The 22,983-nt window shown below is 30.9% G+C and overlaps 2 protein-coding genes across 2 annotated transcripts in view; one reads left to right on the top strand and one right to left on the bottom strand.

Annotated features, from left to right (window-relative positions):
• Positions 1–4,850, bottom strand: part of LOC108721571 (scavenger receptor class B member 1) — a 48,519-nt gene extending 43,669 nt beyond the window's left edge. The window contains exons 1-2 of the mRNA XM_018446188.1: positions 4,709–4,850; positions 2,565–2,714 (exon numbers count right to left, since the gene is read on the bottom strand). Coding sequence (XP_018301690.1) covers positions 2,565–2,714; positions 4,709–4,736 — 178 coding nt within the window. The 5' untranslated portion in view covers positions 4,737–4,850. The remainder of the gene's footprint in view (positions 1–2,564; positions 2,715–4,708) is intronic.
• A 3,539-nt stretch (positions 4,851–8,389) lies between these two features.
• Positions 8,390–20,998, top strand: LOC108721449 (uncharacterized). Its single transcript, XM_018445999.1, has 10 exons — positions 8,390–8,506; positions 8,612–8,996; positions 9,226–12,810; positions 13,467–13,541; positions 14,104–14,181; positions 14,523–14,546; positions 14,595–14,633; positions 15,088–17,037; positions 18,125–19,318; positions 20,411–20,998. Exons 2-10 carry the CDS (start codon positions 8,631–8,633, stop codon positions 20,939–20,941), a joined length of 7,842 nt encoding a protein of 2,613 aa, XP_018301501.1. The 5' UTR covers positions 8,390–8,506; positions 8,612–8,630; the 3' UTR covers positions 20,942–20,998.
• Positions 20,999–22,983: the final 1,985 nt, after the last annotated feature.

Below are 22,983 nucleotides of genomic sequence, written 5' to 3'. Positions count from 1 at the left end.
TAAAAATTTACAATTGCCAACAGACTTTTTTCGGGGGGCAGACGTTACAAAAAACACAAATTTTTTATCTGTTCCGTTTTTTGGTATCTTACTTTACATTACCGTGGCATTTATATTTATAACGCGTAATATGAAAATAATTATTTAATGAAATTTGGCGGTCTGATTAGCAGCTTTTTCTAATAAAATAATAGTTGAATATATGATACTTACACAATTTTTTCAGCACTAACAATAATCGTACACATTACCTAAAATTTCGAAAAATACATAGAAGAACTAAAAAATTGACATTGTTACGTGATTTGCTTATATGCTTCATTTTTCTACTTTCTTTTAATGTATTTTTAATCACATAAAAAATTATTGTCTTACATTTGCCTTCTTTTTTAAACATTCTTTAAGATGTTTGACCCTTAGAAAAAAATTCTTATATGCAGTTCTGAATCGAATGACTTCGTGTTCTCGTTTGTTATGCAAAGGGAATAAACTAAAAAACGGCGTGGCATTAATTCTTAATTAAAAAGATAATTGGTTTTGAAAGATTTTACAATTCAGATTAGAGCTAGGCTGAGTTCGGAAATAACACCCGAGTGCCTCCGTATATCGTTTTATTCTTGTTGTTTACCTAATGTTAAACAAGGATGATACATGGAGATACACGGGTGATGTTTCCGAATGCAGTCCTATTATTATCAGTTCACAAAAAATGGCATGTTGCAAGTATTGTTTTTAACAATGTAAAGGCAGAAGTCTTTATTCTTTTTTCTAGGTTAAGGTGCATTTACGTCACTCTATTTAGAATTTATGCAAATATTTTGGAGCAATATTCATGATTGATTAGATATAGAATATTTTAAAAAAATGTATATTAATAAAGACATTTTAATATTAATAAAGAAAATATTATATATTTAATAAAATATATTATTAAATAATATTTCATTAAATAATATTTTCTTTCTATCTATTAATGTCATTTTGGCAATCTGTTTATTGGCTTATTTAGATTTGCCTTCATTATTTGGATTTTAAATTCTAGACAGAACAATGTATGGATAAATTGCATTGCAAATTTTGATAGTGTTAATGTAGTATGTGAATAGCGACTGAGAAAATTGTTCATTAAGAAAACAGTTTTATAAACAGTTCAGAATCTTGTTAATTTAGATTTTATATATGATTTATTCGCACACACACATACGCATTAAGCACACACTTTTATGATCTATCATAATAATGAGAATTCCTACAGAACCGGATTTTGAACTTACGATCTGTATTTACGATCTCGTATATCGGAACTGACACTGATGCAAAAGTCTGTTCGCATCTTTAGGTATATGATGCATAAAATTAATCATTTGTTTTTTTAAATACTATTTTTAAACTTTATCTACATCACATACATAGCAATATAAAAGTTAAAAAACTAAAATTTATTATATTATTTTGCATATATTTTTCTGTACTTCGACAACATTGTAAAAAATGCAGAATATATTTTGATCATTTAAATAGATCTTAATGGAATTATTTTATCGCAGAATAGAATATAAATTGTATTACACATTATTAAAAATAATGATTACTAAGTTACTTATATAATAAGGTACTTTTGTTGCAAATAGGGAAAAACGATCTTGTTTTGCGATACTCATCGCCTTTAATTGATATAAAGTTCTGTAACCGCTTATTAATTTTTTATTATAATAATTTTTATTATAATAATTAACGTGTTGCGCAATTGATTTTAAATATACAAATACCGAGTCGCGAATAAAATCATAAATAGAAGATTAATTGCTATGACGTTCAAAGTGTTAAAATCTTTCTTACAATATGAATTTTCCTGACTACGTTTTTGAGTTGATTATTTCACTTATTTCTAGTGCAATCATATCCGTAAATCAATCCGTAAATGCGTTCAGACAATATCTATATTTTATGTGAAGTTTGGATTATAAATATAAATATTGGTATCCATATTTTATATAATTCTATATAATTTCAAAGTACGAGATTTGTATTATTCACATATAAAACAAACTAATCTTTATTAAAAATGTGATAGCATAATTTATATTTAATGCTAGAATAAATAAACAATTGAAAATTTACTGCAGAGATTTCAGAAGATTTTATAAAAAAAATTATTTAAAAATATGCTACATCTCTTTTTACAGAAATAACTCTCTTCTCTCTTCTTTCATAAAAGTATTATATAAAAATTCAAATCAATTTTTTAAAACTAATTTTACGCAAATACAAAATATGCAAATATATTGCACTTCTCAAATTTTCTACTTATCTGAGTCTATATAAATTGGAAAATTATTAAAGTTCTTATAGTTATTGGGATTCAGTAAATTTTTTGCACAAAAATTTCTTGGACATATATAAAATATGTCTATATGAAATAAATAATAAATAATAATAAATTTACGTACCTAAATTTAAGCAAGTGCTTGCATCAATAATATTTTTAAATAAATTGTATACGTTCTAACTACTGTCAATAAGTCAGATCCGTATTATTAGTATTAATTCTATAATAAAATTACATTTTGGCCGTATCGGCAATGAGACTGGTGACGGATTTGTCTTGTCTGCTGTATTGATCTTCTGTAATCCTTTACTCACATACCAGACTTCTTTATGGCACCATCGTCTAATTATCTCTACAACGTTCCTCATCTCCATTGCGATTATATCTGAAAAACGAATTTGTAAATTTCGATAAACGAAGAAATCTTTGTCTCAAAGTTGAGCATGAAGGCAGACAAAGTTATTTTTACTGTTTTTGCAATAGCAACTGTACGCGTGACTTCTTCGAGTTTTTATGATATTGCAAACAATAAAAATTATACAGCAAGCTCTTTTACCATAAATAAAGACAGAAAAGTAAAAATATAACATATTTCGGAGAAAATCTAATACTAGAAATACTAATATTATAGATTGATGGAAAAACAATATTAAAAGATTCCGTACAATATCAGATATCCTAAAGATTCTCGGGAAACCTGAACATTCTTCGGAAACTCGTATATTCTTGGGAAACTCTAACATTCTCTCAGGAATCTCAAAATTTTTAGAATCCCGTCCCGACCCGATTCGCGTCTTCCCGTCTCATCCATCGAATTTCGAGAATTTTCGGGATCCCACACACTTCTAATATTCAGCAATATTAAGATCTTTTTAAGATTCTTTAAACATTAAATTATTAAATTGCTAAGTAATTTAATTTGATATTTCTATTGTACTTCAGTCGGTTTGCATTTTAAGCCAGAAAATCAATTCGGCGCGCAATTTAAATGACTACATATATAGATAATATCAACATAAATTCACATTGAATTAGATTCAGCTTGATCATTGAAGGAGTTTATTCCTTGCTAGTTGTAAATTAACTCAAATTAAATAAAAAGTTAGTTTTGAAAAAGATTTTATTTTTATTAAATTAGAATATTCTAATTTTTCTTAAAATCAGATTATTTTAAATAACAAAACAATATTATAACATAGATTATCATAAAATTTACGGACTGAATAATGGCGTTAGGCAGTTGAAACTTAAAAAATTTTCTTTTTTACCACCACAAAACTGAAAAACTTGCCTCCATTCAATTTCGTTTGGGGGCCGTTTTACCTTCCGTAACCTGCTAGAGCCTTTAATACAAGCTTTTAAGAACATAATTCTAATGTTTATACTTAATTTAACGAGATTGCATGATCTTTTTAGTATATTACACAAGTCTCAGTACCAAAATATATTCTAATAAAAGAAAAAGTGAACTGATAAGATTTAGAAGTATAACGCATCATTTTGCCCGCGTATATTAAAATTGGTCGTGAAAAGTCGTGAAAAAGAGGTCATGAGTAATCAATATCTATAAAAGGCCACATTAACAAAATGCCATAGTATTGTTTAAATTTGTATAATTCAAAATATATATAGTCAAATAAAATGTTAAATAGCAAATAACACACTCAAAAATATATACATTCGTGTGATAATATGCTTAAGTTTAAGAAAAATGAGGGGAAGTAGGTGTAATTAAATGCTAAAGTGTACCTCAGAAACGTTTCGAAATGGGGGAATAAAAGTAAAAATAAATCATATATGATATAAATCGTATAATAAAATATATTAACGTAAATCGTGTTTTATTGTTCTGTCCTTTAATTGTCTAAGTACTTAACAGCCCATTTGCATTTAATAAATTGATAATCATTAATCTTCATTTTGTTAAATTAATTTTACAATCTTGAATTCTAGACAAAGTTCTAATTTTACAAACTTTTTTAAGCAGGACTTATTGCAGAATAGAATTTTTAGAACACTACAGTGTCTTTATCTTTTCTTAGACCCTATTATTCAGAAAGAAATAAAAATATTATACATTTAATAATAATAATAATAATATCTAATAACTTTATTGAAGTGCAACTTAAACATAAAATAATACACATACATAAGAGAACTAGAGAAAGTTTTGTGTGCACAACAACAAGCGAAACATCAGTAAAAGTTGTCTTAAAGCCTAGATCTAAACTACATAAAAAAATAATAGCATATATCAAGAAAAGATCTGTATGTATAGATATTATCGAATTAAAGAAGATATTACTTGTAAGTAGGAAGAAAGAGAAAGAGAGAGAAAAGCTTCGATTTTATTCAATTTCATTAAATCTCATTACTTACGGGTCGTTATTCTAATGTAAGTTAGCATTCTAACAATTCGCAGATATACTATGCACTACACACAATTGAATTGCAAAATATTTTGCCACAAATGAATGAAAAATGTAATTCTTGATGGCAACGTCCCCATCGACGTTTGATCGTTCACTGAGAGCAGCCGTAGCTCTCGATTCTTGTTCTCACAGTCGTTCTATAAAATCTTCGGGTGATAACACCACTCAAGCCGATAGATAAAGACCAAGATCGACTCGAGTGACCTATTATTTATTATGGGTCTGTGGGAGGAATTGCTATCCTGGTTGCTCGTCGAAGATTGTACCGGATGAGGTATGATTAAAAATGTGTAACGGAAAAGTTCCGCTACATTACTTTCACATCCTTTGCAGTCTTTTTCAGTGCAAGTTGATCTATGATTTTCCAATGATTCGTAGAAATTATTTATTTTATTCTGATAACATTAGTCATTATCTCTAAACTTTTGTACATAAAAATGTGAAAATCAATAGATAACTAAAAATTTTGCATACATTTTTCTATTTTATTTGTTGATAAAATCTGAAAATATGTAAATATATTTAAATTTAAGATATAACATTTTTTTATAGATAAATTTAAAGATTACATGTTTTTATTAGAAATTAATATTTTATAATTGATGTTATTAATTGATAAACAAATATAATATAAATTAATAGTCTGTATTTAATATAATATAACATCCATACTAATTATTTTTTATAAATGAAGTCATTAATGATAAGACTGGGGAGACACTTAATATCAAGTTACATCATATGAAAAATATGCATAAGATTCTTCAACAAATAATATGCAAATTAATTAATTGACATTGATGTAATTGATGACAATAATAAGTACTATCGTAACGTATTGAAATTTATGAGAATGTTTTGCAATTCTTCCTAATGTTATATTAATCTTTCTATCAGATAAGAACATAGGTCATGCGTCTGATTATCGCGTGTTACAATTTTATTATATAAGCGATACGTAGGACGTATTAACTGGCAAATATGCAGATTTAATTAATTTTTTTATGTCTTGGTGTCATTTTGTTAAAAAAAATATTTCTGTACTGTAATTAATTGAAAATTAACAAAAATATCTTGATAACATTAATCTACGAGTTTGCACTAGCTTGAATAAACATGATCGTTTCCTGTAGTTTTTTAAATGCTGAATATGATGTTATTTATGCATTGAGAACGGTTACTTGACTATATTATAATATAGATTCAATTAGAAAATTCTGATTTGTTTTTTTGTTTTCAACCAAATTATCAATAAATGTAATTTTTTTCTATTGCGAGGTCAAATTGTTCCATCAAGTTATAATTTTGAAAAAAATGGCGTCAAAGAAAGACTAAAAACGATGATTTTGAAGATTTCCATGACGTTGCAACACCAGCAGCAAATTTTTTTCTAAATTTCGTTAATACTTTGCGAATGTATTACTTTTTAGTTTTAAAATGTATTTTGAAAATAGCCATGTTGTATTTTATCAATTTTATATCTCTTAAACACTTATTTTCCACATAATGCAATGTTAAGATTGAATAATATACATTTTGCATTTTGTATTATATGAAAAAAGTGCTATTTTTAAATTGCTATATCTTGAAAATGAAACATCATATCAAAATGAAAAAATGCAGTTTAAAACTAAAAGTTGACACTTCCGCGTATCATTCACAAAATTTAGACGAAAAATTGTTGTCAGTGTAAACAAAGTCCTGAAAACCTTCAAAATTACCGTTTATGTTTCTTTAAAGTTATTTTTTCAAAACTGTAATAATTAATTATATATATAATTTGCGTATTGCTTGTTGAAAAATTTTATATATGTTTTACGTAATGTAACGCAAAATTTCAAAAACGGATTCGTGTTCCATCAGGCAAACATACATTAAAAAGTGTGAAAGACAATTTCATTGCAGACTAGTGTAATGGAAAGTACAATATAATAATCAACGAATGATTCTATTATATTTTTTGTTCTATTCTTTTCTCTTTGTCTTTTCTTTTTATATTTGTTATTTTTGTTATATAAATTTATATAAAAAATAAATTACTAAAATATTAATTTGTTTTAATTTTATGTTTATATTTATTAAATTTATTAATAAAAATTTTATATTTTTTAAATTTGTATGATAAATACAATTAGAGATGCATATTTCTATGAACTTTATTTTAATATGATCAGTGTTGAAATAATTAATTTGGTACTAGTTATGGTTTAAAACATATTTTGAAAAAACGTTTCATTGCATACAATTATAGACATTTATTATATTTGTTATATTACAAGCATTTTTTAATTAAAGCCACGCTTATAATTCTTTATGAAGAAAATGCCAATTTAATGCTCATTACTGTAACTTTATTTAATTTATTTAAATAATTAATAAATCTAATTAGTCTGTGTATTTTTAATTTAATTTTGAGATAAGAAATAAATATAGGAGTATGTACAAAAACCGCATATAAAAAAGCAATTAAAATGTTGTGTAATTGTCATATAAAATCAGTCGGTAAATTTGTCGGCAAAGATATTACTCAATTATAATGACTTTACAATATGGTAATTTCTTCATACATATATAAAATATCAAACACAGGATATAGTCTCGCAATCAACGTGTTCATCCTGTGTCTACGAAGAAACGTGAAAGATTTTTGTAATCAAGTTTAACAACAAGAATGTATTTCGTAAAAATACTTATACCCTAGTTTCATAATAAGTATTTTATCACATTTTTGTGTGATAAATTCATTCATACCCAATACATTCTTCTAGAACTGATGCTGATTAAACAAGATTTAAAAAATACATAATCAAGAAACAAGCGAGTTTTTTTTATTATATATTTAATTTTGGGAATATGTGACAAAATAAGTAAAATAAATAATAATTTGATTTCTAGTGCTAAAATAATTAAGAAAGTTTATAAATACTTTAAGTATTTGTAAAAAAATATTTTATTCTGTAATGTATTTTATAATTTAAATTATTGATACATGTATTAAACATTTATGTAATTCACAAATTGTCTTATCCTTTCTTTAGTGATTATAAAATTATTTTTTTTATTGCAATAAAAACATTCATTTTATTTTACATAACAGACGCTTTTTATTCACAGATTCGCTATTCGCAGTTGACAAAAATGTGACTATACTTCTTCATTCGCGATAATTATCTTAATATTTGCGAATATAAATTATCGTACATGCATGCGATAGCATTTTAATTATTATTAGCGCCTTTTTTCGAAGGAAAAATTTTTTGAAAACTGCTTATACCTCACAAAATGAACAAACAGTAGCAGTATTTATGTAGGTTTAGATCAAGACATCTTTTTATCGATAATATTTGATATTAATATTTTATTGTGATTTTTAATTAATTAAAATAATCAAAAAGAAGGGAGATAATATAAGCAATTTTAAATAATACAATATTGTATACATATCGAGTGATTCCATCATGATCGTAATAGTCATTTTTATCGATTGAATTATTCTGTTGATAATTTCATTTAACTCAATCCAACTTGAAATTAATTAACTTAAAATTTAAATTTAATCGTGTTTATCTAGTCCATTTTTCAACAAATATTAATTAAATTCAATATTTTAATTAAATTCAATATTTTAATTAAAAATTCAATATTTTAGAAATATATATATCTACTGGATATCAGAAAATGTAAACATTATAAGCTGTTGATTAAATGCAGTCTCCTATGTTGCTTATGTCGCTCATTAATTCAGGTTCGCTCTCTTTTTTGATTAATTAAGGTTTTATTAAATCAAAGTGCTAGAGAGTTATATAACTGTACAGGTAATTTTAATTATATTTTCTGGAAATTTATTAAGAATTATATAAATAAAAAATATGGAGCTTAAGAAGGAAGCAGCATTCGATATGAACAAAGAGAAAGCAAAATCATTCAAGGCGAAAATAAAGCAGCTTGCTGAATATAATGAGATAGTTTCGGCCGAGACTATCAGTGCGATCGGAGATGTTACGAAAGATGTTACGAAAGATATGATCAAGGATGATGCACCGAGCAGCGACGAGTTCGATGAGGATCTAGAAGAAGAATATCGGAACTTGAATAACATGCTCGATTTACCGAACGATACTTACTCTCTTACTAAAATTACAGCGGAGTTACCATTGTGCGTCAAGTATGGTGTTCGTTCCGGCCTCATTCACTCGAACATGTCGTATTTCTCACCATTATCTAGAGGTTATCAGGTAATTACAATCGCGATTAGTTGATGATGCAAGCTTTATTTAAGGAATGTTTCTTAACGTTTTGTCATATTAAAGGAATTCGCGAATTGTTTGCGTTGCATTCTATACATTCTTTTTGATGTAATTAATTTTATAATTAAAAAAATTCCAATATTAAGCAATTATTTTTTAAATACAAATATTTTTAAACGTTGCTTTGCAGTTTCTCATTTCGCAGCTCTAATAACAGGGTGGCGCTATAGCGATTGCAGCCTTTGCCACGACCGCGATTCACAAATCTCGCTGTTGGAACGAAGCGGTGATCGATCAAATCGTCGAGGACGGCGACACTTTTTATTGCGAGTCCTACAAAGATGTGAACACGGACGATCGCCGAACAATGACCATCCTCGACTTGAAAAGGAATCTTCTTCTTCAGAAAAAGTTTAATGTGGAAGTTAAGATTGAGGATCCGGCATACGCTGGAAAGTTTCGTTCGCGCAATCCGACAGAGCTTCATCTGGCGAAAGCATTAGAACTATTTTTCGAGCGACACAATGCCGGGATCCTGACATCGCCGGTGCTCAATATAGCTATCTGGAAAGATTCGAAGTATTACTATGTATTTGATGGTCAGGCGCGACAAGAAAGTGGCGAGCCAGCAGTCGATAGAGTCAGCGGATCGGCCAAACTGTTTCTCGTGAAAGACTTGATAGGATTACTGTTTATCATTCTTGAGAAGAGTAACGTACGAAACGAACCCTTCGTAATTTATCCTATATTCATCAGCAATGTCGAAATGATTTTACCAGAAGATGCCGAAGAGGCCGCAAAGATACTTGAGAAGCCGCGGAGAAGACCGAGCGGTTATAAAATTTGCGAAAAATACCGAGTTATTGTACAGGGATCTTATCATCTGACGCATCCCGCCATCCCAGAAGCTCTGCGAGGTAAAGGACATCTGATTATAGCTGTAGCAGCTTTGATATATTCTCGACTGATCAATGCTAACAAGTGGACGACCGCTTTAATCAATTTGATTTTTAATCAGGCCAATATCTATCTAGTCGATCTGGTCAGAGTTCTGGAGAAGAAACTCGACTATAAATTCGAGCTTTGCTTGGATGATTTAATGAGCGATGTTATTCTCGGAGTGTATTCCGCCAAGGTAAAGGTAGACGCGAATGTAATATCGAGTCAAACGCAGAAGGGTAAGAGTTCTATTGAGAACGGCTTAAAAGAGTTCTTTGAGACGCAGGAACTCGGAATAGTCGAGATCAAGAAGATCTTTTACGCGATCTGGAAGGATGGTGACTCGTATTATTTCTTCGATCCATTTGCTTGTGACGACGAGGGTTTCAGGATAGATTACAGTGATAGAGAACGCACGACACATGATACTACGAGAGATGTTGCTTGCGTTACCATGAATAGCACCGTAAATGACGTGATGGAGATAGTGCTGGAGAATACTGGCAATGAGGAAAGCGATCCTTTCCTAATACACGGAGTCAAGGTGCTTTATGTTAAGACTGGAGTGACGCCAAGTGGGCCGTTCGAAAAAGTGATTTATCGAGAGAGTGGTACAAATCGTAGACCGCGAGCGCCGCCGCCCCCGGTACCAATGGATACGACAAAAGTTGATTTGATCGATGCGACGCCACGCTTACGACCAGAGTCACGTAAATTTGCAGAAGTGTCTATTCAATATCCAGAACTTATGCAGGATATAGATCAATACATGATGGGGGTTGATGAGCCAGTAACTTATACAATTGAGAATGGAAAAATTGAGAAAATAAAGAAAATAGAAGAAGAGGGAAAAGAGAAGGAGAAGGAGGAGGAGGAGGAGGAGGAAGAAGAAGAAAAAGAAGAAGAGGAGGAGGAAGACGACGAGGAGGAAGTAAAAGAAGAGGACGAGAAAGAAGAAGATGTAATAGGCTCTATCAGAGGATATAATCTGATAAACGATCACTGTCTTATCGTTCGTGGTAGCTTGACTTGTATGAGCGGCACGTATGATCTGCGATCACAAGGTAGACAGGGATTAATAATCGCTTTGACTGCGTTGGCATATAGGAAGTTAAAGGATCCGACGCGCTGGCGATGTTTAGACGTAGATCAAATTCTTAACATAGGCAACAAGGCTTATAAACAAGTTATAAGGTGGATTCAACAAGGCCGACCTGAAATAAAAGAAGTGAAAGTGGTAGAAAAGAAATTGAAAGAAGAAGAGGAAGAGGAGGAAGAAGAGGAGGAAGAAGAGGAAGAAGAAGAGGCTGAAGAAGAAGAAGAGGAAGAGGAAGAAGAAGAGGAAGAAGAGGAAGAAGAAGAAGAAGAAAAAGCTGTTATTCGAAAAGTAGCACGTGCTCCTAGTCATTTGGATATCTCTCTCTTACCTCCTAGATTGAAGCTAGCTGAGAACGATGTTTTTTTTAAAACGAAAATGAACGTCGCTAATGGCGACGCAAATCCTTTGGCTAATCTCGCGGAGGCTCTTGAGCGTTACTTTGAACGGTATCCTGAAGTGATATTGGAAAACAATAGATTGATGTATGCCATTTGGAAGGAGGATGAAAAATTCTTCCTCTTTAATCCTTATGGTAGCGATGAAGAGGGATGGCGTCATTGGCAATATTCAGCTGGCTTTAATGTAACGGATCGTTTCAATGAGTTGATCAAATTGCTTTATGGCATCTTAGAATACCACGATTCGCGTTTCTCACTTCATTTCGTAGCTCTGGACGCTATAGAACCAGGAAAGTACAGGTCATCTGTGGAAATCGTAATACCGGATGAGAAAACAGAAAAATTCCAAACAAAGTTTCTTCCAATTACTGATGATGATTTACTAGAACTTGAAGAGAAGAAATTGGATGTTGATATAGAAGTGACAAAAGAATTTGTTGATAAAAAGGATGTAGTAGAAGAGGAGAAAGAAGAAGAAGAAGAGGAGGAGGAGGAGGAGGAGGAGGAAGAGGAGGAGGAGGAGGAAGAGGAAGAGAAGGAGGAAGAAGAAGAGGAGGAAGAGGAAAAGGAAAAACATATAATAGAACAAAAAGAATTTGATGAATTTAGGGAAAAAGATCCTACAAAATTAATCGAAGAATCCGTGCAGCCTGATGCACCTTACCGCCTAAACTTGGCTCTCTTGACTTCCACAGTGAAGATCCAAGATCCGACTGAAGAAGAGTTGAAGAGCTTGCCCGAAGAGATAATAATGGAAAAGATGAAGTACGATCATCCACCGCCATATGTGATGCCGCCAAGGGGAACGCTTCGTGTTTTGCTGGAAGCAAAATCAGCCAACAAGTCGATCCCATCTCTCGTATCGAGATTCTCGATCGACTCGAGATTGGAAATTAAGAAGGGTGATGTTCCTATGGACTCTATATTAACCACGATCGTGCCGTTGCTTCGGGACACGAAACCTTCAAAGATGATTAAGCTATCTCTCAGGAAGTACTTGTACTCGAGATTGCCGCCTATCCGTATGGTGCCTTTAAGAGCTATCGACGAGAGTTACATCCAGGACAAAGAAATTGATAAAGCAATTGACGAGAGATATCTTGGGCGAGAAAAGCTGGAAAAAAAAGAAGATAAGACACTAGGGAAATTGCCGAGAGTGTCTTATGTGAGACCAGAACTGATACCTCGTGGACCGATAATTAAAACTCCCGTTTTAGTGATAAAGCATCTAACATATCCTGATGAGCGAAAGAAAGTGTTGAAAACTGAGGAAGTAGCACCTACTATCAAAGAGACTATCACCGATGCGGAACAACTTCTATTCAAGTTAAAATTTCTGAAATTTCAATTTGATGTGCCTCTGCAGGTGAATTTATTTTTTAATAATCATAAAAATATAATAGAAGAATATATAATAATTAAAGAATATACATATATTTAATAAAGAAAAAATAATAATATACATATTATTATTAATAAAAAGATTTAAAACGTGCCAAAGCAAAACATTGTAAATTTTTTAACTTTTTTAGGAAAAATAAGAACTTATTTTCTTAAAAACTATCACTTCAAAAATTTTAAAAAATTGCTACAATAAAGATATGAGCAATTAGTTTCTGCAAAAAATTTTAATTAGATCTAATAAAAAAAATTGTGTTAAAGGTGTTAAAATTTCAAAACGTATGTAAAAATGATAGTCAAAATATTTAAATCCAAGTAAAGGTACCAATTGTATAATAGACATACAATGTTTTGATTTAATCATTTTTCTCTTGTAGTAGCACTTTTCACGCCAAATATTAATATATGTGATAAAACATAGCAGTTATAACTTATTTATACAATAAAACATATTTTTTTATGTTTTGTCATGGCAAGCTTATATGTTATTATATAGTTCAAGAGACAAAAAAGTATGCAAAATTATATATTACGTTCTTCTTTACTCGTAATAAATATTATTACTATTTGTTTTTTACTCTTATGGAAATTTTTTTTAATCTAAGTTTTCTTTCGATTCAGCCATTAGACAAGAAAAATGATGTTAAGACGAAAAAAACGAAGATGATAATTAATGCGAAATACTTCGATAAGAAAGTAAGTCTTTCGTCATCAGAAGTTATTGTTTCAAAGTATAATTTCATAATACAATATTAGATATTTGAGAATTGATGCGTTATCAATAATATGCAAAATATATCGCTTATTGACTACAATAGCGATTTAACTTAAAAATTGTTATTTTTTTTAGTCGCTTGTAAAAACATGTAAAAACATATAAAAAGAAAAAGCATATTTTAAAACTATATTTAGATAAAAAAGGTCCCAAAATTATTATGTTCTTTTTTATTTATATACACTGACAAAAAAATTGCTGATTCAAAAAAATATTAGTTGATTTAATTAAATACAGCGGTCATGGACTGTTAAATAAATATTTGTTAATTTAAGCAAATAACGTGTTTTAAATTACAAGGTTTTATTGATATGATTCACATATGTATATATATTTAACCTAAATACATAAATACTTTAACTAAATAATCATTATGAACTAAATGCAGTTAAGTTAACTTTTTTTTCTCAGTATAGACATTATTACTATTTGTTTTACTTTAACAGAAGCTTTCTTTAATCTTTAAATTTTTTTTCCATTCAGCCATTGGTCAAGAAAAATGATGATAAGATAAAAGAGAAAAAGAAAATGCTAATTAAAGCGGAATACATCAATAAGAAAGTAGGTCTTTTGTTATCAGAAGTTATTGGTCTTAAAGTATAATTTTATAATACTTAGATATTTTAGAATTGCTGCGTTACCAATAATATGCAAAATAGATATGTCGCTTACTGACTACAATAGCGACTTAACTAAAAAATTATCAACTTTTAGTTGCTTGTAAAAAAAAACAGGAACATAAAGAAAGGAAAAAACATACTTAATAATAAGCTTTTAGTAGATATATAAAGAATATTAGATATAAAAATTATCCGTTTTTCTTCATTTGTATAAATAATTATTACTACTTGTTTTTTTTTTTACTTTTACGAAAGCTTTTTTCAATTTAAGTTTCCTTTCAGCCATTAAACAAGAAAAATGATAAGGCGAAAGAGATGAAGAAAATGATAATTAAAGCAGAATACTTCGATAAGAAAGTAGACTCTTCGTCACCGGAAATTATTGGTTTCAAAGTAATTTTGTAATACAGATTTAGATATTATAGAATTGCTACGTACCAATAATGTACAAAACATGACTCATTACAATAATGACATAACTAAAAAATTGTCATTTCTTAAATTCCTTGTAAAAAGAAAACAAAAATATAAAAAAAGAGAAGAAAACATACTTTGAAAAAACATACTTTTACTCTCTTATAATCAGTTATTCATCAAAATTATATTTCAAAATTAATATTACAAAGTTTTAATAATTCAAAATATTAAAAATTATTTTTTTTAAATCTTTATTCTTTGAGTTGTGTTGTTGGAACAATGCGATATTATTTAATATAATTATAGCTATATATGTACATCATAGTTCAGAGTTTCAAACTAATTTATATCTGTCATTCTGCTAACGTTTATATAATTAACTTAATAAGTAGATCATTTAGTACGCAATTAATCTGAATATTACTTTAAGGTTGTGGATGAAGATGCAGAGATAATACGAGGCAACCACAGTTTGTCGGATCGTACAAGAATTGAACCTTCTCACTTCAAACCTTGCTTTATTTCGGCTATATTATGCATTTTGGCCAAAAACATGCTAAATGTAGATCGCTTTTGTGACAGTATTCTAGATTATTTGATCTTTTCCGCCAGTAATATCGATCAACAAATCGGCAAACTGCGATACAATGGATATAGAACATTTGATAAAATAATCATCCTGGATACAAGTTTCAACATTATACTGAAGGAAATCATTTATGCTAATCCCGAGAGTACTCCATCCGACGAGCTTGATGCGGTAGTCGGTAAATTTCTAGAAAACAATCAAACTGGTACATTGGTGTTAGCAAATTGCGCCTACGCATTTTGGACAGCGGATGATAAATACTACCTGTTCGACCCTTATTCTTGTGATGAGAGGGGGAAGGCCAACGAGGAAGGCTACTGCTGTCTCATGAGATTTCGCAATTTAAAATCCATGCTCGATAGAATTAAAGAAAACGCTGGTGAAACTGTGAGAAAACCTTTCCGTATCTATACCGTATCAGTCACTTACGCAGAAATGAAAAGACGGAAACGAAGGAAAGATATCAAGCGTCGCCCGAAGCTAGAAGAGGTGACGAAAGAGTTGATTCTTAGCGAAGAAAAACGGGATGTATCAACGCCAACAGTCAAGTCGGAAGTGTCTCTGATCGAATTAACCGAGTGGGTTACGGCAGGTCCAGAACTAGATCCACGTTGTGACGTCGCGGTGACCGGTTTTACGCCGATGCGGCATTATGAAGCCTCGATGCTCGAGGAAATTGTTTTGGAGAATGACATTACGACGCCTACATTGGCACCGTTCGAGCTGTTTCTAGATAATCAAGGTCTTATAAAAATGGCGAATGTGAGAAAAATACCATCCGAGAGAATATTTCATAACAACTCGTCCATTCAGATCCCAATCGATCTTTGTATCATGGCGTGGTCGTTGATTCATGATCCAGCCTCTTGGTCGGAACGTACCATTGACGGCTTAATCGAGGCTGCCACCGATTACGCCTACGACAGCGTATTGGCTAACGAGGACACTTCCGTGAGTGATATGACCGACGCAGTGCTGCCGGAATTCGAAATAGCGAATTACGTGTTTCGAGTGGTATTTGCGCCGCTACACTACGGATTTTTGTATGCCACGGAGGGATGGAATCTCGCGATGACCCTCGAGAAAATATTCGAAACAATGATCTACACTGGCGCGATCATCGTCTGCCATTCCGCTCACATAGGTGTTTCGAAATGCGGCAAGAATTACTTTGCCTGGTGGACAGTCACAGGGACGAAAAATCTGAGAATGATTGCGACCAGCAGCTTTGACGAGTTTCTTAAGATGATCGTTAAAGTGATCAACATGCCGCAGACGATTGCATTTACTGTAAGAGCGATCACTATATCCCACGCTCTGAAAATGGCACCAGATTTCAGCGATGTCAAAGGTCTTCATGAGCCGAGGGTAACGACGGCGTCTCTACCAGAGATCTATCGGAAAGAGCTTCAGGACTCTTACGACGTCAAAGCGATCTTCAAACCAATCGATCCCGCACAGAAACCAATCTTCATACTTGGAACGGTAGCTCTTCGCAATCGCGACAGTCTACTGGAGCCACTGATTAAACGTTGCTATTTCATCGCGTTACTGGCTGTTGTGATAAAGAGAGATATTGTTCAGTCCCCACTTCCTGGTATGATCGACAGAATTCTCGAAGTGGCGGAAAGTTTGTACAGAGGATTCCCTGCCGAGCCGAAATTTCATACGGAGCATATCTTGCGAAATGTTCCGCTGATGAACAGGTTCTTTGATCTTCGTGATTGCGCGTTACCACTGGTTGTGTTGACGACGAATTCTCAGACTGGCAGAAATGATTTTTACGTGCAAGTGAGTGTCAAAAACAAGAAAGAAAATTACTTTTCCTTCATTTTCTTCTTTCTTTTGTAAAAATGGGGTAATGCTTCTATTTTACTTTATATAATTTTACCTGGTACAGTGATTGATTTTTTAAATGTGCTTATAATTTTATGTAAATTCATTTTTACTATAATTATATTTTAATATATTCTGTCGCATAGCTCTATTTGTTAAAAGAATTTAAAAAAATAATTTTTATTTATTTTTATATACATTATATATTTATATTTATTAATTTTTATAATCTGTCTGAAACAGTTTAGATTACATTTAAAATTTATTATTTCTTATTTAACACTAGTAAGGAAGATTTTTTAAAATTATTCTCTATTAATTTCTATTTATTTATACTTATTTATCATATGCTGGTTGACAATAATTTCGTTAAATAGATAATTTTAGCTGGTTCTTAGATTTAAAATATATCTTGCAGACTTCGATTTTTGTAAATATGACATATTTCTTTTTAAAAACTTATATATTTTGCTAACAATTTGTGTTGCATCTTTATATTAATTGAAATTATTTGTTTTGCTTTGAAGCCTTTTATAATAAGTAGGAATTTACATTAATTAGCTGTTTCCTATATTTATATCTAAGCAAAAAAAGGATGAATATTTATGATTTCTATGAATATTTATGCCTAAGCAAAAGAGAAATGCGTATTAAAAATGTTCTCATAAATTTGCCAAACAGATTTAATCAGCGCAAAGGGTATTATAAGAAACATTCTTTCAGATCTATTTAACGTACGAAAAATGAAATTTTGTCAGTGAATTATCGGAACATGTTAATTTATAAAATTTTTTAATGCATATTACTCAAAAATCCTGCCTTTCTCATAAATTTGACAGATAAATTTTGAAAAAAATCAGTACAAAAATACTATAAGAAACACCTTATCAAATCAACTTAACATAAGAAAAATGAAATGTCAATCAGTATAATTAGTTTAAAAATAATTTAGATTACATTTAAAATTTATTGAAGCTAGAATTCTAGTTCTTAATACATAATTTTATTTTATGTATAAACATTATTATATCAATGGTTTTAGGTGAAACACCATCTGAAACGTTATTTTAAGATGCATACGAGTGGTATACTGCACTTTACAAATTGTTGTTACGGCTTTTGGTATTCGAGAGCGACCAACTGCTATTACTATCTAGATCCCTATCAATGCGATACGGATGGCAGAAAGACTTGTGCCAACGGCAACGCCTGTCTTTGCATCTTTTCCTCCATACGTCAAATGGTGAAACATATGTGCCTTAATCAGTACGAAGGCACGACTGGATTCTTCCTCCACAGAATTCACGTGAATTCCATCGATGCGCCGTCGTTTGATAAATTTCAGGAAGATCCAATGTGGCTCTATTTGGATTATCACTGGAACTTTACGCATTCAATTATGAGATCGCGTAAGAAAGCGAAGTACGGTGACAGGTCAAAGACCAATCGGCGATTTTGGAACAACTACGCGATCGAGGTAATCGGTCTAATTTATTCCATCTGGGGCACGATCGGCGCTTATGATTGTCGATTCGGCGAACGAGCTGGAAAAAATTGCATCGCCATATGCGTAGCTGTCCTGGCTATGCGAAATCTTTGTCATCCTTCGCGATGGAGTCCGGCTATTCTGGACTCGGCCGTTATTTGCGGAGATTCCTACTACACGGAAAGCCTGAAAAGTTTAATGCAGAACTACTCGAAATCTGACAACAGGTTCGGCTTGCAAACTTCCTTCAAGATATTTCCACACTCATGGACCATTGATTTCGATACGAGTATATGCGGGATTCTGTATAGCGGCGATCAGAATAACTTAACGTTAACTGACGCGTTGAACTTGGCCTTTGAAGAGGCGCGTAATGTTATCATCGAGTGCAACAGGATCGCTTTGGCAGCTTTGGCGACTAAAGATGCTTATTATGTTGCCGATCCTTGCTGGATCGGTCCGCCGTTGTTCCCGAGAAATCGCGGCGCGATTTATGTTCTACGTTGCAAAAATATGAACGTTCTAATATACGCGATCACGAAGATGTTTAATACCAATCAGAGACTTAATGTGTATGTCACGCCGTTGAGCCTCGCGTTCGACCGAGAAGATTTCGAAGCGGATTTATGTACCACGAGAAGAAAGATTCTGCCGACATCTGTACAAAAAGTTCCGGGAAGAATCGAAGACCCCGCCATACCTATTCCGGGAGCGGTCGTGGTACCCGACGAGGATTCTTACTTACACATAGTAAAAAATATTTTATATTTATTAAGCGGTCATTGGATCTCAATGTTGAAAATAATTCATGTGAATTTATATATCACAATTGCAATCTTGTACACAATGTAAACTGAGCGTCGAAATTATTTTCAATCTTGAAACGCAATTAGAACTAGAGTAGTAATATCACAAATTAAATTGATAAGCAAGAAAATAATTTCGGCACGCAGTTTACATCGAAATTGTATAAATTTCTTTTATACGAATTGTTATTAGCATTAAAATCCAGCTTGACCGCTTAGTCTTTATTCTTAATTATTTGTGTTGTTCACAACGCGATCTTTAAAATGATACTTTAACATTGTTTTGTATTTACGTTATTCAACCTGGTCCACTTAAGTCTTTGTTAAAATTTTGTGTTAAATTTTTAACATATCTAAGTGTTAATGTAATCTTTAAGTGGATAAGTGAGGTAGTACTTCAAATATAGTTTTGTGTAATGTAAAACATTGTTTTGGAAAAAAAAATAAAAAATGTTACCTAGAAGAAAAAAATATTGACTAGAAGTCTTAAAGTTCATCATTTTTACGTTTCTCTATCTCTTAAGGATATAACTAATGTAAATTTAACATAATATAATAGGAAATATAACTATAAAATTAAAATTATTTTTGGGGTGTTCTGAACACCTCACCTACTAACTTGTATATTTTAAACCACCTATCTATTTAAAGGTTAACATAACATAATTTTTTTTATGTTATTTAAATATTTTATATTAAATTAATATTTATAATATCTCTTAGTGTCAAAATAATACAATTTATAAGTAAATGAACAAATAACATAAACGCAATGTATTTAAAGTTCTAAGATAAATGATTAAAATATATATGTGAATTTAACCTATCATAATTGTCACTTTTATTGAAAAATATGCTTCTATAATTTACTTACAAATTGTGTTAATATTACATTTTTGTAAATTTTTTTACATAATATTTACTTTCTAATAGTTACTTTCTAACATATTCATGTTGCAATAAATTTGAAACACATAAAAAATTGAGTATACACGTGAAATGTGTTGAATTTAATACAAATTTTCCAACTGTGTAGTATCGTCAGCGCCTTGCCGAGGATATTGCTAGAGATTCCCAGTTGGAGAGTTTACAACTTCGTTGTGCGGAATGTGTACTGAATCCCGAAAATGCGAACAATGCGCTCGTGAGCACCAAGTGGCGTATGAATCTCGGTCAAGCACGTTCCCGGAAAAGACCTAAGCTACCCTTAGATTCTGTCGAGTCAAAGGATGATTTATTGGAATTTGATTCTTTGACGGATCCGTATAAAACGCGAATTTCCATCACAAATTTGATTACCGCGAGCAATCGTTATCCAAGACCGATAGACTTCACCAGTGATGAGCCTCCACCTAGAATAGAATTGCTCAAAAATGTCAGCGAACGTGGTTTCATCAGGGAGCAAAGTCGTATAGATTTCAACAAAAGCGTCGCAGAAATGTCTCAGGAAAACTATGCTAGTTATCAACATCGTCTACCCAAAAATGAAACAGCTCGAATTAAAACTAAGATTCCGAATATTTATAGCGACTCAAGCAATGTAACAACCGATATAGAACGTGAATAATCAAAAGCGACGTTAGAATTTTATGATAAGAAGTTCATTAAGAGTATAAATAGAAGTTAAACGTTTTTCTTTGGGAATCTGACGTAAAGACGCATTATTATGGAGGGAAAAATAAAACTGATTATGATTTCATGCATTACATATCAACATTATGCAAAATCGATTCATTTAAAAATCTCCCAAGGTCTTTGTAATTTTCTCTCTTGAAAAACTACGCCATAAAAAATAATAATTGAGCAAACAGAGAACAGATCTAGGATACTTTTTCATCAAGTATAAAATCATTATCTTTTTATACATATGTAAAGTATATAATTACGTATAAATTAACACTTAATATATAGTTATACTAGGAATGATATATAATATATGCATTATGTGACACGCAACTTTATACGTGTATATGTAAAATTGATAAGTAATTAAAGTATGAAGATTATTAAACAATTGTTAACGATACAAAAATTTATTCATGACCAAAGTTATAAATTCACACACAATTAAGGACGGTAAGTTTATCACAATTATCTTCATTAATTTATAATATTGTATTGTTGCTTAAGCAATATGCTACCTTTTTATTTCTAAATCTCATTTCTAAACCTCATTAATTTCTGAATCATTTTCAGAGGGAAGGATATTACATAATTGAAAAAATTGAATACATTTATCACATTTTTTTCAGGATAAAACAACTATTTTAGAAAGACTTTTCAAGAAGGCTCAATGAGAATAAATTAACAAATGAAAAGGATTACGAGCTATATGCGACACAAGCCATTTTTTACAAAAATTTTTTAATATAAAAAATTACAATAAAACAATTTAGAGTTAAATTAACGTTACAACAAGGATACAATAAAACGCATGTTTAGCATTAAACTTAAAATTAGAACAGACAGTTTCGACCTCGGTCAGGTCATTTTCAATGTAAATAATCCAGTAAAATACAAAATATGTATAACAAATGTATTCCTTATCAACGGTCAAGTATTCGAAATTAGGTAGCTTAATATTTTCAGTCCAAAAGATTCATTTAGTATCGTGAAAGTAGAACCATCAAAATTATTTCCGATCTACAATTTTACAACATAATTACGTTACAAATTATATTAATAATCAAGTATGTATAGTTATATAGTATATTAGTGTCCAATAAATTACATATATGTATACCTTGATTAATCTTGGCGGTGTAATTCTGACAAAAATAGAGACACGCAATAAAAACTGAGTCACAAATTTTAAAAGTAAAAGCCATGTTAGATATATTCAGAAGAACAACTGCATCGAACGGTGTCAAGCGACGTTTTGAGAAAGAACACAAAGAGATAAAGAAAAGACAGAAATATATATATAATAGGAGGGGGCACACACACACACACACACACACACACACACACACACACAGAGAGGACAAACTAGGAAAGGGAAAGAAATTGAATAATGTTGAGGTATGAATCTGGCAGAGAATCTGTATCATTCTGTTTATTTAACCCGTGTTTCTATTTTTTGATATGAACTATCTCCGATATCAATCTCTTATTTTATACGAAGTTTCAATATCCAAAATCTCGACGTTATCCCAGCCAAAACTATGATTCTGGTCAATACGATGACTGGTGATAATCGTCGGAGACTTTGACCTCCTATTAATATCAGATACATGCAATCTTGTTTTTAACTGTCTTTTCGTCTGACCTACATAACTGACATCGCAATCATCACAAGAGATCTTATACACCATGTTTTGAATACAAAAATGATCCAACTGGTCTTTGCCCTTCTTAATAATACAGAAGCAAAAACAAACTCCAGTGGATAAAGCGTTTTATTGTGTCCTTGTTACAACGTTAATTTAACTCTAAATTGTTTTATAGTAATTTTTTATATTAAAAAATTTTTGTAGAAAATGGCTTGTGTCGCATATGGCTCGTAACCTTTTTCATTTGTTGAACTATTTTAGAGTTAGAAAAACTAAAATTAGCATTCACACAAAAATTATGGAAGATTTTATAAAAAAGTTTAGATTTATAATATAA

The sequence above is a fragment of the Mycetomoellerius zeteki genome, unplaced genomic scaffold (assembly GCF_001594055.1).
Source record: "Mycetomoellerius zeteki isolate Tzet28-1 unplaced genomic scaffold, Tzet1.0 scaffold174, whole genome shotgun sequence".
NCBI classification, from domain to species: Eukaryota; Metazoa; Arthropoda; class Insecta; order Hymenoptera; family Formicidae; genus Mycetomoellerius; species Mycetomoellerius zeteki.
This window is presented reverse-complemented; position numbering and strand designations above follow the sequence as displayed.